Source organism: Schistocerca gregaria, chromosome 11, assembly GCF_023897955.1.
Source record: "Schistocerca gregaria isolate iqSchGreg1 chromosome 11, iqSchGreg1.2, whole genome shotgun sequence".
NCBI lineage: Eukaryota > Metazoa > Arthropoda > Insecta > Orthoptera > Acrididae > Schistocerca > Schistocerca gregaria.
In genome coordinates, this window is record NC_064930.1 from 56,725,112 (window position 1) to 56,752,486 (window position 27,375).

General features: G+C 42.8%; 1 protein-coding gene across 3 annotated transcripts in view; it reads left to right on the top strand.

Annotated features, from left to right (window-relative positions):
• The window catches only part of LOC126295284 (procollagen-lysine,2-oxoglutarate 5-dioxygenase), a 508,510-nt gene that overhangs the window by 213,671 nt on the left and 267,464 nt on the right, over window positions 1–27,375 (top strand). For all 3 annotated transcript variants that reach the window (XM_049987713.1, XM_049987714.1, XM_049987715.1), the window contains 2 exons: window positions 7,685–7,861; window positions 24,339–24,538. In XM_049987713.1, the coding sequence (XP_049843670.1) occupies window positions 7,685–7,861; window positions 24,339–24,538 (377 nt within the window). The remainder of the gene's footprint in view (window positions 1–7,684; window positions 7,862–24,338; window positions 24,539–27,375) is intronic.

Here is a 27,375-nt window from a genome sequence, read left to right on the forward strand (position 1 = left end):
AATAAAAATTAGCGAGATTCGAACCGTCGCCTCGATGACGTCTCTCTTGCTAGGTGCGAACGCTAACCACATTTTTTCCGTTTCGTTTGGTCGGAGCGGACGTCACGTTACTTCATTCAAGTGCATCGTTGATTTCTTCATTCAGTTCTTTTTTATTGCAGAGGGCAATCAATCTTCTGACTGAACACTCTGAGCTACCGTGAAGGCTGCAGCTTTACCTCAATGAGTTCTTACAGGCAGGCGCTTCCCACAGGAACATCAGTTACATAATACGTAAAACTGCACTCGTGGTTTTCTCGGAACTGCCAGAGCAGCTACCTTACTTGCGTATTATGTTGTTTTAATGGCCTATTAAAGGTGTACAAAGTTTGAAGTAAATCCGTGATCCCATGGCTTCCCGTTGTAAGTACGGAAACATTTTAGAAACGCTCTCACCCTTGAACTTGAGATTTATGCTAAACACTGACAAATGGGGTCGACAGGGGGAGGATGGGGGAGGGGCGGGGGCGTGGCTTCTGCCCACTACAAACAGTCGCCACGCGGACCGTGCTTTCGAACGCTGAGCGTGCCGATGTCAAAGTTGCTGAAAGCTCACAAACAATAAGATTTGTGCGTGCGGTACGTGTTCTCCAACGTGGTATATGCAATCGCAGCGCGCTCCAGCGACAGTTGTCAGCTGTATGTGGCTCGCAAATCACACTGTTTACAATGTAGACGGGCGTCAAATTCCTATGTTTGCTCTATTAAAATGCACTTTCCTCCCTTGTCCATATACTAGTCTGGTTGTTCTGGCTGTAATATGCACGAAAAAAAAATTTCAGGAGCAGTGAACGTGTCATAGGCCAAAAAGGAAGGTACCACGTGCAGTCATTCGGCTTAGAGAAGTTGCATTACAAATGGTACGATACAACTTTTAAATATTTCTCATCAAAATGGTTTCATCACACTCGCTTCCTAGTAAAAACCGGAAGGCCATTCTTACTGGATGACTGTTCCTATCCAGTAGTGCATACGCCAACAGATCAGATACTTCAAAAATTACTCTCGAAAGTTGGCAGTAACATTCGATCTTTGACAATAGCATCCGACGGTCTGGAACACAAACCAAAACAAGTGTTCAGTTCGTAGTGTTGTGAAATGTGGGAAAAAACCCATTGGCAATTATAAAAGAGAAACGGCACCAAAAATGGAAGAGAAACGTAAAATGTAGAAAATCTTCCACACATCCTTTAAGCGGAATTTAAAATATTACTAAATCATAGCAAAAACCAACCACCGGAACTGTTTTTAACCTATAGGTACATTGCCCCAAAATGTACACTGAATAGTAAAAATATGTGCGTATTCCAGGCCACTGAAGATGCCTTGCAGAGAATTAAGGCGAAATGCGTATGGCACGAAAACTGTGTCTCATTCAGTTGTAGTCAGACGGTGCAAAAAGTAAAAATTATCAATATACCGTAGTAAACAGTAGCGGAGTATTTACACCATATGAAATACAAATCCTAAAAGACGAAAGAGCAAAATACGAGGGTTGGGACTTAAATAGTAGCAACAATTTCTTCACAACCGGTACAAAAGAGTTACATGTTTGCACCTGTTACTGTCCTTCAAAGTAGTCACCAGCCTTGTGTAGAACCCGTTGCCAGCGATGTGCAAGCCGTAGCAGAGCCTGATCTGTTGATGGTGCAAATGGAGCGGTCTGAAGATATGGTGATTCACGTTATCCTCCACGGCAGACCGTCAATGCACGGCATTACTGTTCGTTCACCTGCGACCAGCTTTGCGAGAAAAGCGGCGACCCACCCATCATTCTGCACGACAATGCGCGGGCGTATACAGCGCAAGCTGTGGCTGCTATGTTCGGTCCACGAGACTGGGAAGTGCTGTACCATCCACCGTACCCCCGGACTTAAGTCCTTGTGACTTTGATCTGACTCCGAAGATGAAGGAACCACTTCGTGGCATTCGCTTCAGACCTCTTCCAGAGATTCGACAGGCGGCAGACCGCTCCATTCGCACCAGCAACAACAGAAGAGTATACTACGGTAAACTACGCTGGCAACGGGTTCTGCACACCGCTGGTGACTACTTTGAAGGACAGTAACAGGCGCAAACATGTAACTCTTTTGTATCGCTTGTGAATAAATAGATGCCACTATTTAAGTTCCAACCCTCGTATCTTACTGCAAGTAGCTCAAACTGTCTTGGAGAATATCGAACAAATTCACAAACTCACTCCTCAGAAACAACATAACATGGAATATTATAGATTATACTTACATTAAACTAACAAGAGTGTCAGAAGCTATTGGACAACACGGAGGGTAGTAGAAAAATGCTTGGATCCAGTACTACGCAAATCACCAACACATCGCTTGATTCCTTACAATTCTTTGACACTTCTTATTGCGCTTCACCGACAATACATGATTGATAATATTCTTCTCGGCTATGCAGCCGTATCATAACGTCTTCATGACACAATATTTCCGTGGTCCAACTGGCCGCCATCTTCAGGCGAGAGTGCTGGTGCACGATCTCGCCGGAACTGACTTCCCAGCGCAAGCGGCGGCCCCTATATAGGCCGCAGAAGACCCACAACGCGATATCTCGATTTCACCTGTTTCCATCACTGGCGGCGGGGTATGTCTACTGCGCTAGAGGGCGGTTACGGCACCTTCTCGCGCACGCGTTGTGGGTCTATATAGGGGCCGCCGCTTGCGCTGGGAAGTCAGTTCCGGCGAGATTGTGCACCAGAACTCTCACCTGAAGATGGCGGCCAGTTGGACTAAGGAAATATTGTGTCATGAAGACGTTATGATCCAGCTGCATACCCGGGGAAGAATATTTTCAATTATTACGCCGGGAAAGCCGCCGTAGTCACAATACATGGTTGGTTGGTTGGTTGGTCGGTCGGTCGATCTTTGGGGGAGGGGACCAAAAAGGGAGGTCACAGGTCCTATCGGACGAGGGAAGGGTGGGGAAGGAAATCGGCCATACCGTGTCAAAGGAGCCATCGCAGTCTTTGCCTGAAGCGATTTAGTGAAATCACGGAAAACAGAAATCTGGATGGCCGGACGCGGGTATGAACTGTCATCGTCCCGAATGCAATTTTATGTGCTAACGACTGCGCCACCTCGACCGTGCATGTTTGGCGACCGTACTTGGCGTCTTACCATCACCTGAAAGCTTGATTGTAGCTATGGTACTGACATTTAATTATAACAAACTGTAGCAAGAGCAACGCGTTTTCATTCAACGTAAGTGTGCTGTTGCCTTGAAACGGCATAATCTCATAACGGGCATGCCACAGAAATCCTTTTACGACGGATATGAGATCTTTCGTCATTTTATTACAACGAATCATACTATTCAATAAACGACGAGTATTCGAGAAATCCTCAGTTTGCTGGTGCTCAGAAACGGAATATACACGGTTAACATTAATAAAATCGGAAAAACTGCAGGGAAATTGAGGGAAAAGGTCCTGTGAACATGTGTCCCGAAATGGACTGTGTGCGTGCAGCGGCAACAAATCGTCCTGGTACACAGTACAGGGCTGCGTCACATCCACGTCACAACAGATGGTCAAATTGGCCTCCTTGGGACTCCAGGTCGTCGGTTCCTAGGCACACACACTATTTAACCTAACTTAAACTTAAGACAACACAGACTCGCGTGCCTGAGGCAGGATTCGAACCTCCGATGCGACGGAGGCGCGCGAACCGTGGCAAGGCGCCCGAGACCAAGGCGGCTACCCCGCGCGGGCGGAAAAACTCACAGAGAAAGCTACATGTGAAGTGGAAAAAGAATTTTACGTGATATTTGCAGTGTACTGTACATTTATTGTTTAAAATAAAATTACCCGTATGTCACTGGGAGCAAATATACAAAAATTGTAAATCTTACCGATTAGCGTTCTTTTGTGTGACTAGCAAAAAATGGTTCAAATGGCTCTGAGCACTATGAGACTGAACTGCTGTGGTCATCAGTCCCCTATAACTTACAACTACTTACACCTAACTAACCTAAGGACATCACACACATCCATGCCCGAGGCAGGATTCGAAACTGCGACCGTAGCAGTCGCACAGTTACGGACTGCGCGCCTAGAACCGCGAGACCACCGCGGCCGGCAAAATACACTCCTGGAAATTGAAATAATAACACCGTGAATTCATTGTCCCAGGAAGGGGAAACTTTATTGACACATTCCTGGGGTCAGATACATCACATGATCACACTGACAGAACCACAGGCACATAGACACAGGCAACAGAGCATGCACAATGTCGGCACTAGTACAGTGTATATCCACCTTTCGCAGCAATGCAGGCTGCTATTCTCCCATGGAGACGATCGTAGAGATGCTGGATGTAGTCCTGTGGAACGGCTTGCCATGCCATTTCCACCTGGCGCCTCAGTTGGACCAGCGTTCGTGCTGGACGTGCAGACCGCGTGAGACGACGCTTCATCCAGTCCCAAACATGCTCAATTGGGGGACAGATCCGGAGATCTTGCTGGCCAGGGTAGTTGACTTACACCTTCTAGAGCACGTGGGGTGGCACGGGATACATGCGGACGTGCATTGTCCTGTTGGAACAGCAAGTTCCCTTGCCGGTCTAGGAATGGTAGAACGATGGGTTCGATGACGGTTTGGATGTACCGTGCACTATTCAGTGTCCCCTCGACGATCACCAGAGGTGTACGGCCAGTGTAGGAGATCGCTCCCCACACCATGATGCCGGGTGTTGGCCCTGTGTGCCTCAGTCGTATGCAGTCCTGATTGTGGCGCTCACCTGCACGGCGCCAAACACGCATACGACCATCATTGGCACCAAGGCAGAAGCGACTCTCATCGCTGAAGACGACACGTCTCCATTCGTCCCTCCATTCACGCCTGTCGCGACACCACTGGAGGCAGGCTGCACGATGTTGGGGCGTGAGCAGAAGACGGCCTAACGGTGTGCGGGACCGTAGCCCAGCTTCATGGAGACGGTTGCGAATGGTCCTCGCCGATACCCCAGGAGCAACAGTGTCCCTAATTTGCTGGGAAGTGGCGGTGCGGTCCCCTACGGCACTGCGTAGGATCCTACGGTCTTGGCGTGCATCCGTGCGTCGCTGCGGTCCGGTCCCAGGTCGACGGGTACGTGCACCTTCCGCCGACCACTGGCGACAACATCGATGTACTGTGGAGACCTCACGCCCCACGTGTTGAGCAATTCGGCGGTACGTCCACCCGGCCTCCCGCATGCCCACTATACGCCCTCGCTCAAAGTCCGTCAACTGCACATACGGTTCACGTCCATGCTGTCGCGGCATGCTACCAGTGTTAAAGACTGCGATGGAGCTCCGTATGCCACGGCAAACTGCCTGACACTGACGGCGGCGGTGCACAAATGCTGCGCAGCTAGCGCCATTCGACGGCCAACACCGCGGTTCCTGGTGTGTCCGCTGTGCCGTGCGTGTGTTCATTGCTTGTACAGCCCTCTCGCAGTGTCCGGAGCAAGTATGGTGGGTCTGACACACCGGTGTCAATGTTTTCTTTTTTCCATTTCCTGGAGTGTATATAAATGACCTTGTGGATAACGTCGGAAGTTCACTGAGGCTTTTTGCAGATGATGCTGTGGTGTATCGAGAAGTTGTAACAATGGAGAATTGTACTGAAATGCAGGAGGATCTGGAACGAATTGACGCATGGTGCAGGGAATGGCAATTGAATCTCAATGTAGACAAGTGAAATGTGCTGCGAATACATAGAAAGAAAGAACCCTTATCATTTTGCTACAATATAGCAGGCCAGCAACTGGAAGCAGTTAATTCCATAAATTATCTGGGAGTACGCATTAGGAGTGGTTTAAAACGGAATGATCACAAAGTTGAACATCTGTAAGGCAGATGCCAGACAGAGATTCATTGGAAGAATCCTAAGGAAATGAAATCCGAAAACAAAGGAAGTAGGTTACAGTACGCTTGTTCGCCCGCTGCTCGAATACTGCTCAGCAGTGTTGGATCCGTACCAGGTAGGGTTGATAGAAGAAAGAGAGAGAAGATCCAACTGAGAGCAGCGCGCTTCGTGACAGGATCATTTAGTAATCGCGAAAGCGTTACGGATATGATAGATAAACTCCAGTGGAAGATTCTGCAGGAGAGACGCTCATTAGCTCGGTACGGGCTTTTGTTGAAGTTCCGAGAACATACCTTCACCGAGGAGTCTAAGCAGTATATTGCTCCCTCCTACGTATATCTCGCGAAGAGACCATGAGGATAAAATCAGAGAGATTAGAGCCTACACAGAAGCATACCGACAATCCTTCTTTCCACGAACAATACGAGAGTGGAATAGAAGGGAGAACCGATAGAGGTACTCAAGGTACCCTCCGCCACACACACCGTGAGGTGGCTTGCGGAGTATAGATGTAGATGTATACATTGAAACTACCTCCTGGCGCTAAATGATTGGACCTCCACAACTCTTCACAGAATGTACGGTTCAGAGGCTTGTCTGCTCTGTGAAGTAGGATAGATGGTGATGTGATATCTCTGCCGAAAGAGCACAATACTGGTGCATGAACAAGTGTTTCGGAGAACACCATTCGTTGTACATTGTTGAACATGGAGCTTTGCAGCTGATCACCCCTACGTGTACACATGTTGTCCCAACGACATCGTCAACTACGATTTCAGAGGGCACGGTACAATTGGGACTCGATGGTCGATCAATCAGTGGATTGGTGTCAGCTTTTCGGGTGTATCACATTTGTGCTACACTAGGCCACTGGCCCTCTCCACAAACGCCGTCATCGAAGTGAACCTCGGCGCGAAATATGCAGTGCGTCACAAACGCAGGCTGTTGGGAGCAGTATTATGCTGTGAGACACATTCTCCTGTGCTTGCACGGGATCTGTGATAGTAATCGAAGACACCTGCTGATCGCTTGCATCCGTTCATGCTTGATGTCTTCTTCGACTATGATGTCATCTTTCAGCAGTATGTCGGAGCCAGAACCGTGCTACAGTGGTTTTAGGAACATTGTAGTGGACTCATGCTGTTGTCTCAGTGGCCACATTCGCCTGAACCCCTCTGGGTCACTTATCGGATGTCTTGCAGTGGATCCTGATGCAGTTTGGAATTCCTGTGTGATGGTCTGGACAGATGTTTGCCTATTACACATTACGATCCTCTTCAACTATCGGCGATCTGTGTCAGTCAAGAGATGAGGTCGGCCTGTACGCCTTTGCTGTACATGTCCCTTCACGTTTCCACTTCACTATCACATTGGAAACAGTGGATCTATGAACGTTTAGAAGTGTGGAAACCTCGTGTACAGGTATATGACACAAGTGACACCCCATCACCAGACTACATTTGAAGTCCGTGAGTTCCGGTGAGTTCTGCAGAGTGCCCCATTCTGCTCTCTTACGATGTCTGATGACTACTGAGGTCACTGATGTGGAGTGCCTGGCAGTAGGTCGCACCACAATGCACCTAATATGAAAAGCGTATGTTTTTGGGGGTGTCCAGATACTTTTGATCACATAGTGTAGATGTGTTGTAAGGACATTTTCATTACAAACCACTCTTTTCTAAACAGTGGTGTTGTTTCATTGTGATGGTGCATTTTTTGTGCATGCAGGACTTGGACACTGAAGAGGAGTAATACTTACTGTTGTGTTGGCAGGTTTCATCGGATACGCACCTGAGCTGTATGCCGTGGTGACACACGCTGCCATCACCGATACGGATGATGACCAGCTGTTCTACACACGGGCCTACCTAGATGAGAAGCTGCGCACCAAACTCAAGATCAAGTTGGACCACAAGTCAGACATCTTCCAGAACCTCAACGGAGCTTCAGGTACGTTTTTTTTATGCTGCAGTCTGAATCGAGGTTCTGCACGAGTAGCTGCAATTTGACACCCGGTACCTCTTTGCCAGCATAGGATTGTGAGTATTAGGAAATATGGGCCATTTCATGAATGTAATGCCATTATTGTTCCAGAGGTTCTCATGCAAGAATCCATAGCACTTTATAAGGCCACAGCATATACATGGTATGGTGTCGAGGAGTTGAAATCGTGCTGACTGTTCACATGTTGCTATTACAGCATATCCATATAGTTTTGTTTCTCATTACCTTACCTTGATTTACACTGAATGGACAAATGTTGGGGGAAGACACTGGATGTGCTTTTAATAGCAAGGCTGACCACAAGGCCTCAACATTGGAAAGAAATGTTAAGCGGTGGACACTTATAGGGTGGCCTGGAATAGTGGAGAGAAATTGAGCAATGGCTCTTGCAGTGCTGTCCACAATTGTTCTTGTATAGTTGGTGTTTGGTTCATCAAACACACATGGCTATTGACAGCATCCCATAAATCCTGGATTGCATTACTGCCTGCAGAAGTTTTTTCCAAAACATGGGACGGATGGGAGGGAAGACCCTAAAATTACCATAATATATAAATGAATTGTCACATTGATAACACCAGTTCCTGTCAGATCATTGAAGTTAACAGATGTCGGGCTGGGCTAGCACTTGGATGGTGACAGACCGGTCTGCTGAGCACTGTAGGCAAATGGGGTGCCCTCAGCCCTTGTGAGGCAAACTGAGAAGATTGAAAAATAGCGGCTCGGGTCTCGTAAACTGACATGCGGCCGGGAGAGCGGTGCGCTGACCACATGCCCCTCCATAATCGCATCCAGTGATGTATATGGGCTGAGGATGATGTGGCGGACGGTCGATACCATTGGGCCTTCCAAGGCCTGTTCGGATGGAGTTTAGTTTATATAAATGAATTGGTAAGTTTTGAGAGATGTTAAGGTGGGGGCTGTGAGCAAGAGAGGGCAGTTAATTGCCTCTCATCTACCTCCACCTCATTCATGTCCACATCTACGTGTTAGAAATATTAAGAATATAACCACCAAGTCTGAAGGCTATATTAAGTTTGTTGTACCATCGATAAAATTTAGTTTATGTATTGCCATGAATCAAGTTTTGCTATCTTCTTGCACAGAGCCAGTACACAGCATCATGTTGCAGAAATAAATATGTAACTTCCCTGTATCCCACCCGAAGATGAGCCTGAAGAAGCTCAAAATCTATTTTATGAAAATAACCAGATATTTCAAAAATTGACTGGTCTCTGTTTTATATATGTACTTATATTTGTATTCACTGCTGACATGTATAGTCTGTGAGACATGAGACACGAGATGAATAATTGGTTTTGCTGGTGCGTGCGACCAGATGGCTCTGTAGCTGAATGCAGCATACTGCACTTCATCCACTGCAACTGTGAAAAAATAAATAAATGAATAAATAAATTAAATAAAAAAGAAAGCATGCAGGTCGTATCTGTAAGCCTGAACTTACTTACGATTACTAGTTTCAATATGTGAATTCAAAAAATTGAGAAGAGCTAGTGTAGTGTAGTGAAATATCTTCAAGTTGTGTGTTATGTAAAACAATTAGAATATATCAGTGTTTTAGTCCCCTTGTCCATTTTTTAATACAGTACATGACCAGTTTTAATCTCAATGGCTCATCTTCAGACCTATGTTGTTTTTGCAAGGAACCTGTCGAGTCTGTAGAGCCACACATTAGATTACTATTTTTTTTTACTTCATAACAGAAATGCAAACTGCATTTGCAATATTGTCGAGCATTTACTGATATTCTTTTCATTGTTAAACATTTGCTTTATTCACTTGTTCTATAAAAAATGACAGAATAATTTGTAAAAATAAAATGTAAATTGACTCATCAAGTGGCAGCAGGAGAACACACATGTATGAAGCTTAAGAAAATTTGCTACACTTCAGAACCAGTGGTTCCTTCTTCTGGCAGAAGGATCGAAGGGGAAGGGAGAGGGACAAAGGAAAAGGACTGGTGAGGTTTAGGAAATGGGGAGAGTTTGGAAAAGTCACCCAGAACCTCCCATCAGATGGAATGGGAAGGAAAAACTTATTGCTGGGGACTGCATCAGACGAGATTTGAAAACGTAACAGCTTAGATGTGGAAGATAGAGTTGTAAGCGAGAGAGAGATTACAGACAATGCATCATGCAAGACCTAATCAGAGCTGGAAACTAAGTGTGTTGTACGTGGTAGAGATAGCTGACAGGGGAAAATGGACAGGTCAGAAAATAAAATAAAGGATATTGAAAACCAAAAGGGAGTGAAGAAAGGAACGGTTACTGCGAAGAAATTGTGAGACCGAAGGAACTGATGTAAATTAGGGCTAAGTGGGTAATGAGAACTGAGGACATGTTGTAATAATTTGTGACAATATTAACTGTTATAGTTAGAAGAAAGTGTGTAGCATACTCCCATGTTAAATTCGTGAGTGTGCTGCAGTTAAGTACCAGAAAAACTACTCACATCACTGTCAGAATCTGATTCCGAATAATTTTCTTGTGCTGTGCTCAAGCTGTCACGGGGATTGATCCAAGTTTCATCTAACCACACAGAACTTTCAAATGTCACACTTTGGATCCTCTGCTGAAAGCTGCACCACCGTACACCCACATGTGCCCTTTCCTATAATATTTGATGTCCATTAATAACTAAGTAGCTGGTGCCTTTGACTTTGAAATTTTGCTGCCTTTAAAAAGATCACCATTCAGAAGCTACATGAGGAATTGCGACAGTGTGGTCTCTCTCTCTCTCTCTCTCTCTCTCTCTCTCTCTCTCTCTCTCTCTCTCTCTCTCTCTCTCTCTCTCTCTATCTCTCTCTCGTTCTGGTTTTACCACAGTCCATATTTCACTACCATACAATGCTGTGCTCCAAACATACATTCTCAGAAATTTCTTCCTCAAATTAGGACCTATGATTGATACTAGTAGACTTCTGTTGGCCAGGAATACCCTTTTTGCCATTGCTAGTCTGCTTTTGATGTCCTCCTTGCTCCATCTGTCATTGGTTAATTTGCTGGCTAGGTAGCAGAATCAAGAAAAAATCACAAAGGGATAAATCTAGCAACCTAGGGGTCCAGGGAATGTTAGCGAATCGTGAAATCACACGGTTGCCAAACAATTCTCGCACGTGTGCCATTGATTGCCGTGCAGTGTGTGATGTTGCTCCATCCTATTGAAACCGGGCTTCTTGAACGTTTGGAAAGTTGTCCAATGCAGGTGTAATGAAAGTTCGTAACATCTCCACATAATAACCGGCATTGACCGTTAATTGTATTTTCCTGTTCATTTGCGAAAAAATATGGTCTGATAATCCCACATGATGAAACACCACACCATATTGTCACTTTACTAACATGCAAAGGGCGATCATGAATGTCATTAGGATTTGTGTTTGCCCAGTAATGGTAGTTCTGTTTATTCACATAACCTGTGAGATGAAAATGTGCCACATCTGACATCCACAACTTGTTTAGAAATTCATCGTCATTGTTTGTTTTTGTTATCATTTGTTGACAGAATCCTAATCGTAATCGGTGATTGTTGTGCTTCAATTTTTGCACCATCTGTTGTTAGTACAGATGAAATTTTAAATCGAGATGAAGAATTCTGCAAACAATCTCCTGGGATTTTCCAACCACTGCCATTTGCTTACGAATTGAACTCTGTGGGCTCCGTAAGAGAGACATGCGTACAACATCAATGTTCGCTGGAGAACGCACACTTCTTGGTCGTCCTGTTGGTTTCTTCTTGAGGGCAGATCCAGTCTCTTCAAAGTTATTAATCCAACATTTTACCGCGTGTTTAGATGAAATGGCATCATGGTGTCCTAAATTATAAACACTCCCTCTGCACTGCTACCAAACTATCATTGTTTTATAAAACATTTTTATGGCTAACGCACGCTGTTGTCCATTCCACTGATCCACGATTGCTGAAATGACAGACTGTTTACTCACTAACTGTCACAAATCTGCAGTGCTGCCAACTTCCCATGGCTGCCCCTACTCATTTCAAACATTCCCATTATTCTGTGTCACCCTGTATATGGGATGAACATCATTTTTTGAAAACTTTCCAATGCTCACTTGCTTCTTCCTCTGTCACTTTTTTCTGGTGTCTGCAGCCATATTGTACCAGCCTCACCACACTCTGTAGTCTGCTGATTTTTTTCCCTATTGTTAAACCAGTGGTTTTATTTTTCCCTAAGCAGTCTCGGCTCTCATTACAACATGAGCAACAAGGAACAAGGGGCGACTACACGAATATGAGGGCACGGCTATGTAGCACACTTTGCTTCCTGTGTTTTACTTTCATTTGTTGTGTTTACACTGCACATCACACTGGTCATGCTTTAAAATGTAATATATGAGTATATATATACAAATAATTTGTGAAACGAAATAAACTTTGAACTAGATATCTAGTTGGACAAAGCGAAATGACAGTATTGGTTTTCAGCAAGAAACTCACTGTTACAAAGGTACACATCATTTTACAGTTACCAAAGACTTGTCTCCCAGACTACAGGGACATCTGTGGGAAGCGGTGTATTGTCTTGTGCAAGTATATGTGTGTCGAGTAGCAACAGGTCCGTACATTAAGCATTTGTAAAAAAAGTAAAAAAAATAAAAATAAAATAAAAAGAACTATGTTGAAAACGAAAGTTTATGCGTGACAGTAGCCAATAAAATAAGATTTGTATTACTACATCAATTGCATTGTGTACTATGGTTTTTGGAATCCTGACAATCGCTTACAATATTCCTATATACCTTTCCTTGTTCATGGTCTGATTTATGAGACACAGTGTGTGTGAACAAGTGGTTCATGTATACATTGAAGAACACTGGGGATAGGCTACAACTCTGTCTCACTCCCATCTCAACTATTGCTTCCCTTTCATGCCCTTCTACTCTTGTAACTGCCATCTGGTTTCTCCACAAGTTGTAAAAACCTTTTGCTCCCTGTGTTTTATCCCTACCGCCACAAGAATTTCAAAGAGTGTATTCCAGTCAGCATTGTCAAAAGGTTTCTCTAAATCTAAAAATGCTATAAATATAGATTTATCTTCTTTAAGCTATCTTTTAAGTTAAACTGTAGAATCAGTATTGGCTCATGTATTCCTACATTCCTGTGGAACCCAAACTGATGATTCTTGAAATTGTCTTCATAGATTTTTTGATTTATCTAAATTATTTGTGTCATATTTTGCAACCTTGATTTATTAAATTGGTAGTTCGATAATATTCACACCAGTCAACATCTGCTTTCTTCGTAATTGCAATTATTACATTCTTTTTGACGTGTAATGGTATTTTTGTTGTCTCATTTATCTTCCACAACAGGGGGAATAATTTTGTCACAGCTGGCTGTCCCAAGTAGAGATGGATAGTTCACTAACGAACAGGTGCAAAGGAACGGTTCACCAAGATGAAGAAAAGGACTGAGGAATGAATTCCAAGGAACTATCAGTTCATAGTTCACTTCAGTCGTGGCGGTCTACTTATAGTTCCCGGGAATGAGGAACAATTGGTTCATAGTTCACTAGTTCACTTCGGTCGCGGCGGTCACTTAGAAGACATACTTGTAACAAGAAAAGTGTTTTGTTATTCATATATTTTTTGGTTTCATCAGCTTGATTTAGCAGCTAACTTTCAATAATTTGCTTAATTTTTAGTGTATGAAAACTCATATAAAACGATTTTCGTGTATCTTCCATATACAAAACATTACATTTAGAAAGGCTCTAATTATTTTTAAATTTGGTTGTTTCCAAATTGCGTTACCTGCTAGTTTGGTGTACTTGTGGGGAAAAAAAAATAATAAGTGGGTTGTGAGTCATTTTGGCTCAGTAGGAAAAGTGGTGCCTCTCCATTTGAAAAGCCATAGATTGCCATAAAATCATATTTACTTATTATCTCAAAAACATTTGTTCAGAAGGAGCTTTCAAACCAAAAACTTTACTACTGTGAACATTACTATTATTATTATTGCTGCATTAACTTTAATAATGCAACATAAAAACCTAATTTTTACTAAGCGTGTGACGCAAGTATGAGAAAACTACATTTTATTTTATGCTTCCATAAAGTCTCAACTTCCCCTATGAACTCAGAGACAACGTGAAGTGTATATATAGGGTGTAAACGATTATTGTTTACAACATAGCATAGCTATGTAGTGGAAGTCAAAACGAAGAATTTTATACAAGACACTTGTGGTCTATATAGTTGGGAAACAGCCACCAACAGGTTTACAAGACTACAGGAACTATAGCCCATTGCGTTGCGTGAGATTTTCATTCAGCTCTCTTCATATCGTTATCGATTGTTTCGCAATTGTTACTTACATTAACTTGTTATTTCTTCACTGTCTAATTATTACATGTTTGTCTGTTTGTCGTATCTGCTCGTAACGGGCAACACATCGTCCGTAGTTGGCGAGCAGACTGCACTCGGGGCCGGTTTTCCGTGCGCCACCCTATATTATTTCCCTGCAATCAGCCACACGAGGCTACAGTTGGCTAAACGAGAGGTTCTGCAGAATCACAGAAATTACTTCTAAAAGTGTAAAAGAATTCTGTAATGAATAAAAACTGTACACTCCAGGGGGAGGCAAGTCCCCCTCTTGGTGCCCTCCATCCTTCAGTCACCTACACTACTAGTTTTCAGTTTTTCATGAGAACCGTATACCAAGCACAAATGAACGCTGAACGACGAAAAATGAGCGGTTCCCAAAAAAGAACGATCAGCAGTGAACTAGTTCCCAAGGATGAACGAGTTTGCCCGTCTCTAGTCCCAAGGATGTCAGTAGTTCTGAGGGTATGTAGTCTACTCCAGGGGCCTGGTTTCAACATAGCTCTTCCACTGCTTGTCAAATCCTTCTGTCACATCACATCTTTCAGCTCATCTTTGTGTATTTCCTCTTCTTTTTCTGTGATATTGTGGACAATATGTCCACTAGAGCTGTTGAAAATATTTGTCATAGGATTCTGTATGGAATGCTCATTTGTAGATTACAGTTCTTTACATGGTAATACAGTTAAATTGTCTAGAAATTTTCTTAAGGAGTAGTACTTTGTGCAGTGCATTCTTCAGTGACTCGAATTTCAAAGGCGCTGATGACCTTGACGTCGAGTTCCCGTAAGCCCAAACACACACACCAACTTCAAACGGTGGATGTTTCTTCCCATTTTTTTTAATTATAGGTTTTCTCAGAAGTGACATTTTCTGTAATGGTTGGCTAAGTGAGTGTTAATTCTTCTCTTCATCACTGCAGTATATTGTACCCACCTGATCTCATAAGTCCTCAAACAATCCAAGAGGTGGAAATGGCACTCAGAGAGATGAAAAATTATAAGGCATGCAGAGAACACCAAGTTTTTGCAGCAATGTGGAAATATGCCACTGATACAGTTCGGACATCCTTACACATAGTAATGACTTGTCTTCAAATCAGATGCCATGAAAAGATGAAAGTTTACTATGCTTATTGTCTTGATCATGGCTTCATTGTCTTCTTTAAAGGCATGATGGTGTCCATGGGTTCTCTTCTAGTACAGAGGAAATCAAGTGATGAAATGAATGTGAAAATCATGTAATTCTTGGTATACCAAATGAAGTAAATTACTTAAACTTCTAAAAATTTGTACTCTGCAGCATTTGACATATTACGATGACACAGTTTCAACAAATGTGGCCAATAATACATCTGCTATCTGTAGCCTTAGAAACCATTTCCATTTTCAGCCATTTCCTGCCAAGTCCACCAACAGTAAAGAAGAGGAAGAAGAAGAAGAAAAACAGAAGAGATACTATAAAAGCTTTCCTGTAGGGTCGTCTTCCTGCTTTTTGTGAAAGAATGTAAAATTTCACATTCTGCCTCATATGGTTTTCTGTCAAAAATTGATCAGCAAAGGTCAAATCTTTGCTCCTTAATCACCAGATTCTCTCATGTTCATGTGGCATAATTGTCATAGTTCTGCCGGACTGACCAATATATACCTTTTCAAACTGTCTGCCTGTGATTTTATACACACTTCCCAGTGTCAGGGGTTGCAGTTTGTCTTTACTATTGAATGAAAAATTTTGATATGCTATAGGTATTATAAAATGCAGGAAGAATGTCCCCAATTTGGAACTGGGTTTATAGTCAGTGTGAAAATAATAGATTCGATTATCGATTTTCAAGCCATCTCCCCTAGAATATGAACTTTGAGTTTAAAAGCATCCAATAAAATTTATACCGTCTATAATACCCGTGCCCCTACTAATAAGAAGAATTTTCTAACAAAGACTAGGAAACAAGTGGAAAAGTTATGGGATCTGCTTGACCAAACAACAAACCAAGTAAATATTAACAGTGTTAAGATCCTGTTATGGGACTTCAATGCGCAATTCGGAAGAGAAAAAAAATACCGGGCTATCATTGGGAAATGGGCTCCACATAAACAAACAAATAAGAATGGTCAAAGACTTGTTGAACTCTGTAGCGAACACAAACTGATCTCAAAGTCTACATACTTCAAAAGGAGGCCAAACAAACTTAAAACTTGGAAACATGCTGATTTGAAAAAAGGAGAACGGTAACTGGATCATGTATTTGTGGACAAAATCTTCCACAGAGAAATCTACAATGTTAAAGTATTAAGAGGGGTAGATACAGGTTCAGATCATTACATTATCAAATCAAAATTAAGTTCACACCACTAAAAAAGAAAGCAAAGTGCAATAAACGAAAGAGGAACTTCGATCCCCACCAATTAATTAGGAATGATAAATGTAGAGAAGGCACACAAAACATAAAACTGACAGATAATTTAGAAGATCTGGTTCAAATTCTCAGGCAACAAGCAGAAAATTTAGCCCCATTGAACCCATGCAAAAGGTATGTCTGGTGGAACTCAGAATGTGACAAAATTCATGTAGAAAGACATCATGCATGGTTAAAAAAAGAAAAAAAAAACAGAAGAAAATGCAACCAACCACAAAAATATCAGGAAAAAGTTCACACAAATTACCATGCAAACCAAGAGACAATCACAGAAAGATCTAATCTACTCAATATAAGAATATTACCACAAAACCATTTCGAGAGACTTTTACAAAATGTTCGGAAGACGATTACAAAAATTTGCCTCTCCCTCATTAATGCTGAAAAGTTAAGACAGAAAAATAGCACATAATGACAAGGAAAATGCCGAAATCATGGCAAATGCATTTAGTAATCTTTTAAATTGTGAAGAACTCCAGGAAATTTTAGGAGTTAATACAGACACATCCATCAAGACTCCACCTGATCTCATAAATCATCCAACGACCAAAGAGGCGGAAACAGCATTCAGAGAGATGAAAAATTATAAGGCATGCAGAGAAGACCAAATTTTTGCAGAAATGTGGAAATATGCCAGTGATATAGTTCGAACATCCTTACACATAGCCCTAACAAAAATCTGGATAACAGTAAAGTTCCCTGATCATTGGACCACAGCCATAATCCACCCATTCCACAAAAAAGGAGATAAAAGTAACCCAGATAATTACAGAGGTATCTCTCTCTTAGACTGCACATACAAGATTTTCTCCAGAATCCTATACAAGAGGATCAAAGGACAAGTAGAGGAAGAATTAGGTGAATACCAAGGAGGCTTCAGACCTTGGAGAAGCTGGGCAGAACAGATCATCACTTTATAATTAGCCATAGCATATTCCAAGAAACCAAATAAACCTCTTGTAACAACCTCCGTGGAATTTAAAAAAGCATATGACTGCACCCATAGACCTTCAATGTCAAAAATCTTAAGAAATTTCGGGCTTCATAGAAAATGAATCAGTTTGGTAGAACTCACCTTAACCAACACTTTATCAAAAGTCCAGGTCAGGGGGGAACACACTGAGCCATTCATCATAGAAACAGGTTTAAGACAAGGAGATTGCTTGGCACCCCTGCCAACTGTGCTTTGGAATACATAATGAGGTAATGGTACAAGACTAACCCAAAGAACATCCAAATTGGAAGACCCAAAGACAACGTAAGTTTAGATTGTCTAGGATTCGCTGATGACCTTGCTCTCTTGACCAACAGTATTCAGGAAACCAAACAAGTTATGTCACTACAGGAAATAGCACAGAAAACTGGTCTTGGAATATCCTTTGAAAAACCAGTCATCATTTTAACAGACCCACCACTCAAACAAAATTGCCATAGGAAACCAAGAAATCAAAATTGTAGATAAATTTAAATATCTGGGAGAAATCATAACATATAACCTCAATGAAAAGCCAACAAGGCATAACAGAATTAACAAATTGAATAGAACACAATATATCACCAAGAACACCAACAACAAAAGGAGCCTGCCAATGGAAACAAAATTAAAACACTACAAAACAGCCACTCAACCAGAAATAACGTAAAATGAAACCATCTTCTAAACAACTAACACTGCACAAATAGACAAAATACTGAAAATGGAGAGAAGAATCATCAGAACGTGCATCAGCAAATCGTACCAGATAGACAGAAGCTGGAGAGTAGCTACAAATGAAACAGACTACCAGGAAACAGAACTGGTAATGAGCACAAACAGGAAGAAACGCATTTCATTTTTCAGACCTCTAATCAGATCACCAGAGAACAGAATCATCAGGAGAGTAATAGAAAAATTGTGGAAAGTAAGTGCACCATTAAGTGGATTACTGAAATCAAGGAAGATATGGATGAGCTACAGATTACATTGGAAGACCTTAGAAACAAAACTGAGAAAATCTGGATGTGCACAGACAAACAAACCAGACTGCAAACGAGAATTAACAAACATACAATAGGAAGGGTAATTTCTGATGTTGAAAGAAGGATGAGACCCGAGAGAACAAAGTACTACTGGTCTGACAGGAAACTGAAAAATTATTTGTATAAAGTTGGCTAGAGTGGTCCAATGAAGGCCATAAAAATGGTCTGTAGTTGTGAAACAAATAAGTTTTGCAAGAATATCTGAAATGTTGCCAATAAATGGGATTTTGCACCGGGCAGATTGCTGTTAGCCATTGTACATATACTATTTTTCTTTTTTCGTAGTACAGTATCAGTCACCCGCCAGGTTAGCGGAGAGCGCTAATGCATTGCTTCCTGGACTCGGGTAGGCGTGCCGACCTCAAATTGGATCCGCCCTGCCGGTGTGCTGCCCAGCCTGGATGTGGTTTTTAGGCAGTTTTCCACATTCCACTAGGTTAATACCGGGCTGGTCCCCACGTCCCGCCTCAGTTACACGGCTCGCAGACATCTGCACACATTCACACTATTCCATGGATTACACTAGTTGCAGACAGTTGGGGTACACTAATTCTGTCCCGAGGGATATGGGGTGGCGGCAGGAAGGGCATCAGGCCACCTCTTAAAACTAACCTTGCCAAACCTGATTATCCATGACAACCCTGTGTAACCGCAGGAATCAGGCACAAGCAATAGGTACAACAGTATCAATCATGGCAGAGCTACAGCTATTGCTGGAAGCCATATGTTTGATGGTTTGTAATTCTTTTTGAAAGACTGATTCAGATAATGGAAGAGATATCAGGGATTCACCATTGAATGGAAAGCTGTATGTTTGTGACTGTATGGATTCTGGGAGCTGGCAGGGATTGCCATCTCTGTTGCAATGGTTTTTCTGAAAATGCTGAATAAGTCTCACCTTGTGCTAATATCTATATTACAGTCCATAAAATTTGTAGAAGAGCCTCTCAACTCCATTGTAAACATAATTATCCTGTGTTATGAGTTTACGCGTAGTAATAATGTTTGTAAGGGTCTGTTGGTACTGGTCTACAAACAGAGCACATTATCCACATATCTGAGCCCCCACTCATTTTTGCACTACAATAGCTCTTTCAAAATCGTTTTAATATGTGGAATACAGTGGAAAACACACACACACACACACACACACACACACACACATACATATTAAAAACAAAGATTCCAAGACTTACCAAGCGGGAAAGCGCCGGTAAATAGGCACAATGAATAAAACACACAAACACACACACAGAATTTCGATCTTTCGCAACCGGCGGCTGCTTCGTCAGGAAAGAGGGAAGGAAAAGGAAAGATGAAAGGATGTGGGTTTTAAGGGAGAGGGTAAGGAGTCATTCCAGTCCCGGGAGCGGAAAGGGGGAAAAAAGGATAAGTATATACTCGCGCGCGCGTGCCCCCCCCCCCCCCCCCCACAAACACACACACACACACACACACACACACACACACACACACACACACACACACATATCCATCCATACATACACAGACACGATATATATATGGGAATGCTGTATAGAGGAAAGCACTATGAAAGAGGAAGACTTCCAATTGATAATTATATAAATTAAGTCAAATTTTATTGAGGATATGGTACATAAAAATGCAGTAAATTGTACAAATTAAAAATAATTAGCTCCAAAAAATTGCTTTAATAGTTAAATTGTAAAATGCATCTTAAGTCAAATTTTCACAAAAATCCGTGAAGTGGCCTAGCTTTAACGTCATATTGCTAGGATTTTTTTAAGTAATCAGTTTGCTTCCTATTTCTTCTGGATTGAATCAGAAACATTTCTTGTTCTACATGAGGAAGTTGTGTTAGCTGGTGTGTGCTCAGCTTTATGGGCCATAATAAACCTTCTGAATGTTTCAGATCCTTCAGCTGCTATAGCAAATGAAGGCAATTCTGCCTCACTATCACCTTCATTTTCACTTCCATTTTCCTTGCTTCTCTCAGGAGTCAATTCTTCAACACTCAGCACTCCTGTGACGGCCACATCATCTAAAGTCAGAAAATCCTATTGCTTACCTGTGCATTACTCCAAATCACTGCACTGCAGTATATTCGCCATTGTTTTCACTACAGATGTACACTGTTTTCTCACACTAAACACAATAAAACGGTGCCAACGCGGCAGATGGCAAGTGCGACACGTGTCACATCTCACATGACTGAATGCTGACGTGTGACTCGTGCCGAGCACAGCCTTTCGGGGGCTCTGTGAATCCACAGAGGGGAAAACAGTGCGTCTAAATCCACTGGCTTAAATGTTATAAAGAGGGAAATATTTATTAGGTTTCCAAAATTATCACAAAAATATGAACGGTGCATGGAGGAAACCGTGGTATTGAGGAAGCATAGTGCAGACAAAAGTTAAGCATTGCATACAAGTTGCTACAAAAAAAAAATCTGAAAATTTCATTGTAGCAGTCAAACTAGTAGCAGTAATACATTCTACCACTAAATGTCTCGAGCTACACGTCTTAGCTGTTGCTGCACAAAGTTGCGTCATCTTTGGCAAATGCAGTTGTGAGTTGTAGTGGTGCTTGTCAGGATGTGTGTCACTGCTTCTGCAAATTGTGAAATGGATTACATGAAGGGGCAAAGGATTTGCAATAAATCCTATTTCAAGTTGAAGAAAATTGCAGTTGAAATCCACCACATACTGACAAAGGCATTTCGTGAGAGTGCACTGAGTCATGCAAGAACAGTTAAGTGACTGGAGCTCTTTAAGGAATGCCGACAATCTGTGGAAGATGACAAACAGTCTGGTTAACTGTCAACGTGCACAACACTGATAATAATCGCAAAAGTGCACGATGTATGTCACAGAGACTGGAGGCAGACAATTCACAGTGTTTGTAACAGATTTAGGCTATAGTATAATACGAATTCTGGCCATTAGATGAATTGCAAGGAAGTTTGTCCCTCAGCTTCTCAGCACCGACCAACGAAACTGTAGGATTCAGACGTGCAGTGAGCTGCAACAAAGAGTTTGAGAGTGTCCAAAATTGTTACCCAGAGTCATAACAGGTGACTATTCCTGGTTAACAATGAAAAATGCCATTTTCCCCGAGACCAAAAAAGTTCGACAAGTTTGCGGCGACATGAAGTCGGTGCTGATCAGTTTTTTTGACATAAGAGAAATAGCGCATAAGGAGTTTGTTGCACCTGCTCAGACTGTGAATAGCCAATTTTACTGCAAGGTTTTGAGGCTACTGAGGGAAGATGTTTGGCCCAAATGGCCAGAGTTGTGGAATAAGAAAGACCGGTTGGTGCGCCGTGACACTCCACCCACACACATCTCCCTTGTCGTGAGGGGATTACTGGCCAAAAACATGGCAATGACTCCCAACTTCCCTACTCACCAGACCTAGCACTGTGTGACTTCTTCCTCTTCTCGAAGATTAAAATCGCATTGAAAGAGCGATGTTTTGACTCAGTTGAAGACATCCTGAGTGGAATTGGCACAGCTCTTGAATCCCCTTTACCCTGTGGACTTCCAGCAGTGCTTGCAAAAATGGGAATAATTCTGAGTTTGTAGCATACGTGCCTGAGGTGACTACTTTGAAGGTGACAGAGGACATTAGGACATAAGTATAGTTTCATGGTGTTAACAGTGAAATTCTTTAATGTTTTGGACACCCCCTTGTATATGGCCTCTTGGTTGGGACCAGAAAATATGGACATAACATAAAGTAAAACATAATATGGAGGAATGTTATAAAGATGTTTCAGTGTATAATCATTTGAGCGTGAAATAATTAATTTCTATCAGCTTCGGTTTATATGAATTTATTTTTATGTAACAATACCAGAGAAGGAAAGTTGCTACTCATCATATAGTGGAGATGCTGAGTCACAATAGGCACAACTAAGAGATTCACACAATTATAGCTTTCAGCCATTAAGGCCTTTGTCAGCAGTAGACACACACACACACACACACACACACACACACACACACACACACACACACACACACACACACACACCTGCAGTCTCAGAGACCTGAAACCACTGTGCGAGCAGCAGCACCGGTGCATGATGGGAGTAGCGGCTGGGTGGGGGTAAGGAGGAGGCTGGGGTGGGGAGGGGGAGGGATAGTAAGGTGGGGGTGGCGGACAGTCAAGTGTTGCAGTTTAGACGGAGGGCAGGACAGAAGCTGCGGAGGGGGGATAAGTAGCGGAAAGGAGAGAAATAAAAAGAAAGGGTATGGGGGGTGAAATGACGGCTGTGTAGTGCTGGAATGGGAACAGGGAGGGGGCTGGATGTGTGAGGACAGTGACTAACGAAGGTTGAGGCCAGGAGGGTTACGGGAACTGGAGCAACTTAATTACATTCTCCACCAGGGTTTCAATTACCTCTTGTCATGTCCTGAAATGAGAAATGCCCTGCCCACAATCCTCCCTACCCCTCCTACCATGGTATTCCTCTGTCCACCTCCGAACCGACACAATATACTCATCCGTCCTCACACAACCCCTGCTCCCAATTCCTTACCCTTGTAATAGCCCTAGATGCAAGACCTGTCCCGTACGTCCTCCTACCACCACCTACTCCAATATGGTCATTAACATCACTTATCCCATCAAAGGCAGGCTACCTGTGAAACGAGTCACGTGATTTACAAGCTAAGCTGCAACCACTGTGGTTCATTCTACGTAGGCACGACTACCGACAAGCTGTCTGTCTGCATGAATGGCCACCGACAAACTGTAGGAAAAAAACAAGTGGACCACCCTGTTGCTGAACTCGCTGCCAAACGTGATATCCCTCATCTCAATGACTGCTTCACAGCCTCTGCCATGTGGATCCTTCCCACCGACACCAGCTTTTCTGAATTGCGCAGGTGGGAACTTTACCTGCAATACATCCTACGTTCCCGTAACCCTCCTTGCCTCAACCTTCGTTAGTCACTGTACTCACACATCCGGCCCCTACACAGCCGTCATTTCAACAGCCACACCCAGTCTTTTAATTTATTTTTATTTTTATTTCTCTCCTTTCCTCTACTTACCCCCTCTCCCCTCCGCACCTTCTCTCCTGCCCTCTGTCTAAACTGCAACACTTCACTGTCCGCCACCCCCACCTTACTATCCCTCCCCCTCCCCACTCCAGCCTCCTCCTTATCTCCACCCAGTTGCCATTCCCATCATGCACTGGTGCTGCTGCTCACAGTGTGGTTTCAGTTCTCTGAGAATGCAGACTTGTGTGCAAGTGTTGTGCGTGTGCGTGCGCGTGCGCGCGGGTGCCTACTGCTGACAAAGGCCTTAATAGCCGAAAGCTATAATTGTGTGAGTCTTTTTGCTGTGCTTATTGTGACAGCATCTCTGCTATATGGTGAGTAGCAACTCATCCTGGATTTTCCATTGTTTGATTTTATTTTTATGTAAACAAAGATACTGATACCTGCAAGTATCAAAGGATTCCTAGTGTGTCAGTTGATCGATTACATTGCTAACCGTAGTAGTCGCTTCTGCCATTGATGTAAACCTCGACTTGTTGCGTGTCACTGAAGTTGCTGCTTCACGATGTGGTGTACAGGAGGCAGTGTGTGAACAAGCGAGTGTTCTGAACATGGCTGTCGTGACCCCACAGGAGACGTGGAGCTGAGGTTCAAGGGCCACCGGTCGTACCTGCAGAACACGGCGTACAACACGGTGCCGCTGGTGGTGCACGGGAACGGCCGCAGCAAGGTGCTGCTCAACACGCTGGGCAACTACCTGGCAGGCGCCTGGCACCCCGAGGAGGGCTGCGTCGCCTGCTGGGACAACACCCTGTCTCTGGATGGAAAGAAGGTGAGTTGTGCCCAGTACACAGGATGTGAGCCACTCTCACACAGTGTGTTACAGTTCTTACTTGTTTCTCCTTGTATCGAGCATACAGATCAGTCCCCTACCTGCATATCCTGACAACTCCTCACAGCCTCACAGTTTGGCGTCTTACCAGGGACCGCACCTACTTGTCATCACAGATTTTGTGGGAAATAATTGGTATATACAGAATGAAAGTATATATAGAAATGAAAGTGACAGAAGAGGGAACTCAAGATTGCTCAGTGCTTAGAAAAGGTAGCACTTTTGGTGTGGGTTAGGCAGGGCACAAGTCATTTATGTTTGCATTGCTTACACATAGAGGTTGGTGCAGTGCAATGAGTATAGAATGATACTGTGAGAGTTGTGTGCTTATTTTATTTTATTTTATTTTATTTTATTTTATTTTATTTGACATTACGTAGACTGCATATAAACTGAAATAATGCTCATTATACAGGGCGGTTCATAAAGAAAGAACATTGCAGTTGGTTGCTACAGACAAACTGTGAAAGGCAGAAACCATTGTGCACGCCACTGGATCTGGATAGAGGAAAGTTGAAAGTTCTGTGTTCACACAGACATTATACCGCGCCCTCAAGATGAGCACCACGCATTGCTCAAGAACCATTGAAACGGTAGTCCATTCCATTCCACCCTCAGATCAACACGTCCCTGTTCATTGAATCGACAGCTTCACCAGTTTGATTTTTCAGATCTCTAAGAGAAGCTGCAATAGGTGGGATGAAGACTCGGTCATTTATGTACCCCCACAGGAAGAAGTTGTAAGGTGTAAGGTCTGGCAGGCCAAAAGTGATGAATAAGATTGTGTAGTCTACCTCTCTGAATCTTGTGTTGTGGGATGGCCTCGTTAAATAAACGTCGCACCTCGAGGTGAAATAGAGGCGGGGCACTGTCATGCATAAATATGAAATCATTCTAATCTTCGTAAAGTTCAGGAAACAACCAATTTTCCAGCACGTTCAGGTATGAAGTTCCTGATGGAGTTTCCTCTGCAGAAAAGAAAGTTCCATTAACTTTGTGAACATAAATGACACAAAACGCATTCATTTTCAGTGAATCTTTCTGATGTTCAGTGACGGTGACAGGATTTTGTGACCGCCAAATTATTACATTATGGTGGCTTAGTTTACCTGATAGACAAAATGTTAGTTCATTTGGAAAGCTGTGGTGTTGGGAAAAAGTGTCCTCTATCATATCCTTCCGTAATGAAGTGTAAAATTTGTACCTTCCGTTACGGTTGTCGACACGCAATTGCTGCATTAACAGCAACTTGTAAGGCTTAATATGCAAGCATCATTTCAGAACACGCCACACCATTGTTTTAGGGAGCTGAAGCCCCTGGAGTGCCTGTCTTATGGACTTCGGGGGAGGGGTGGGGGGGCTCCGTATGATCGCATCTCGGATACTCTCAACATTTTTGTGAACTTTTCCTTTGTGTCCACAACTAATTTCCATACACTTGAAATCTGTTATTTCTTTTTTGAATCATCCTGTATTGTGTTTGTTAATATTTTCATAAAATGCATGAAAAGGAAAGGCAAAGGAAAATTTGGGATTGTAAATAAATTTCAGGGAAGGTGTTGTGAAATATCTTTCTGAGAACTGATTGCAATTAAAGAACACGGGACCTTTTGTTGTGTGCAATTTGCTACCAATCTGCCCATTGAAAGAGAACTGTTTAGGAATGTAAACCATGTATTAAAAAATGTGGTTTTTAAAATGTGTGCAGGATTTCGAGAAAATTTACTGCTACCTGTTTTTATGATGAATATCACCCTAGCATTTGTATATTGTCGACTGTAAATAAAAACATTTCTTTTTATGTAAGAAGTTCTCATCTAGGCATTGTAATCACTGCCTGGATATTTATTTAGAACATCAAATTTTTCTTTGCCTTCCTTTTTAATGCCTTTTGTGAAAATGCTAATAAATACAATGTACAGAGCATTGTTTCAGTTTATTTGCAGTATCAGTAACACAAAAGTTAATGATAAAAAATGTTTCTGCATACAGGCTTGACTGCATTAACCGTTCTGCACCAGCTGCTGCCTGGAAACTATGCTAATACAAATGGCTTATGTCTCACCCGACCTGCGCCATAAATGCAATTTTTTAATCATCATCATTATCATCATCATTACTTAAGACTGATTATGCCTTTCAGCGTTCAGTCTGGAGCATAATCCCCCTTACAAAATTCCCCCATGATCCCCTGTTCAGTGTTAACATTGGAGCCTCTTCTGATGTTAAATCTATTACTTCAAAATCATTCTTAACCGAATCCAGGTACCTTCTCCTTGGCCTGCCTTGACTCCTCCTACCCTCTACTGCTAAACCCATGAGTCTCTCAGGTAACCTTGCTTCTCCCATGCGTGTAACATGACCCCACCATCTGAGCCTGTTCGCCCTGACTGCTACATCTATAGAGTTCATTCCCAGGTTTTCTTTGATTTCCTCATTGTGGACACCCTCCTGCCATTGTTCCCATCTACTAGTACCTGCAATCATCCTGGCTACTTTCATATCCGTAACCTCAATCTTGTTGATAAGGTAACCTGAATCCACCCAGCTTTCGCTCCCATACAACAAAGTTGGTCGAAAGATTGAACGGTGCACAGATAACTTAGTCTCGGTACTGATTCCCTTCTTGCAGAAAACAGTAGATTGTAGCTGAGCACTCACTGCATTAGCTTTGCTACACCTCGCTTCCAGTTCTCTCACTGTGTTGCCATCCTGTGATAATATGCATCCTAAGTACATGAAACCGTCCATCTGTTCTAACTTTGTTCCTCCTGAAC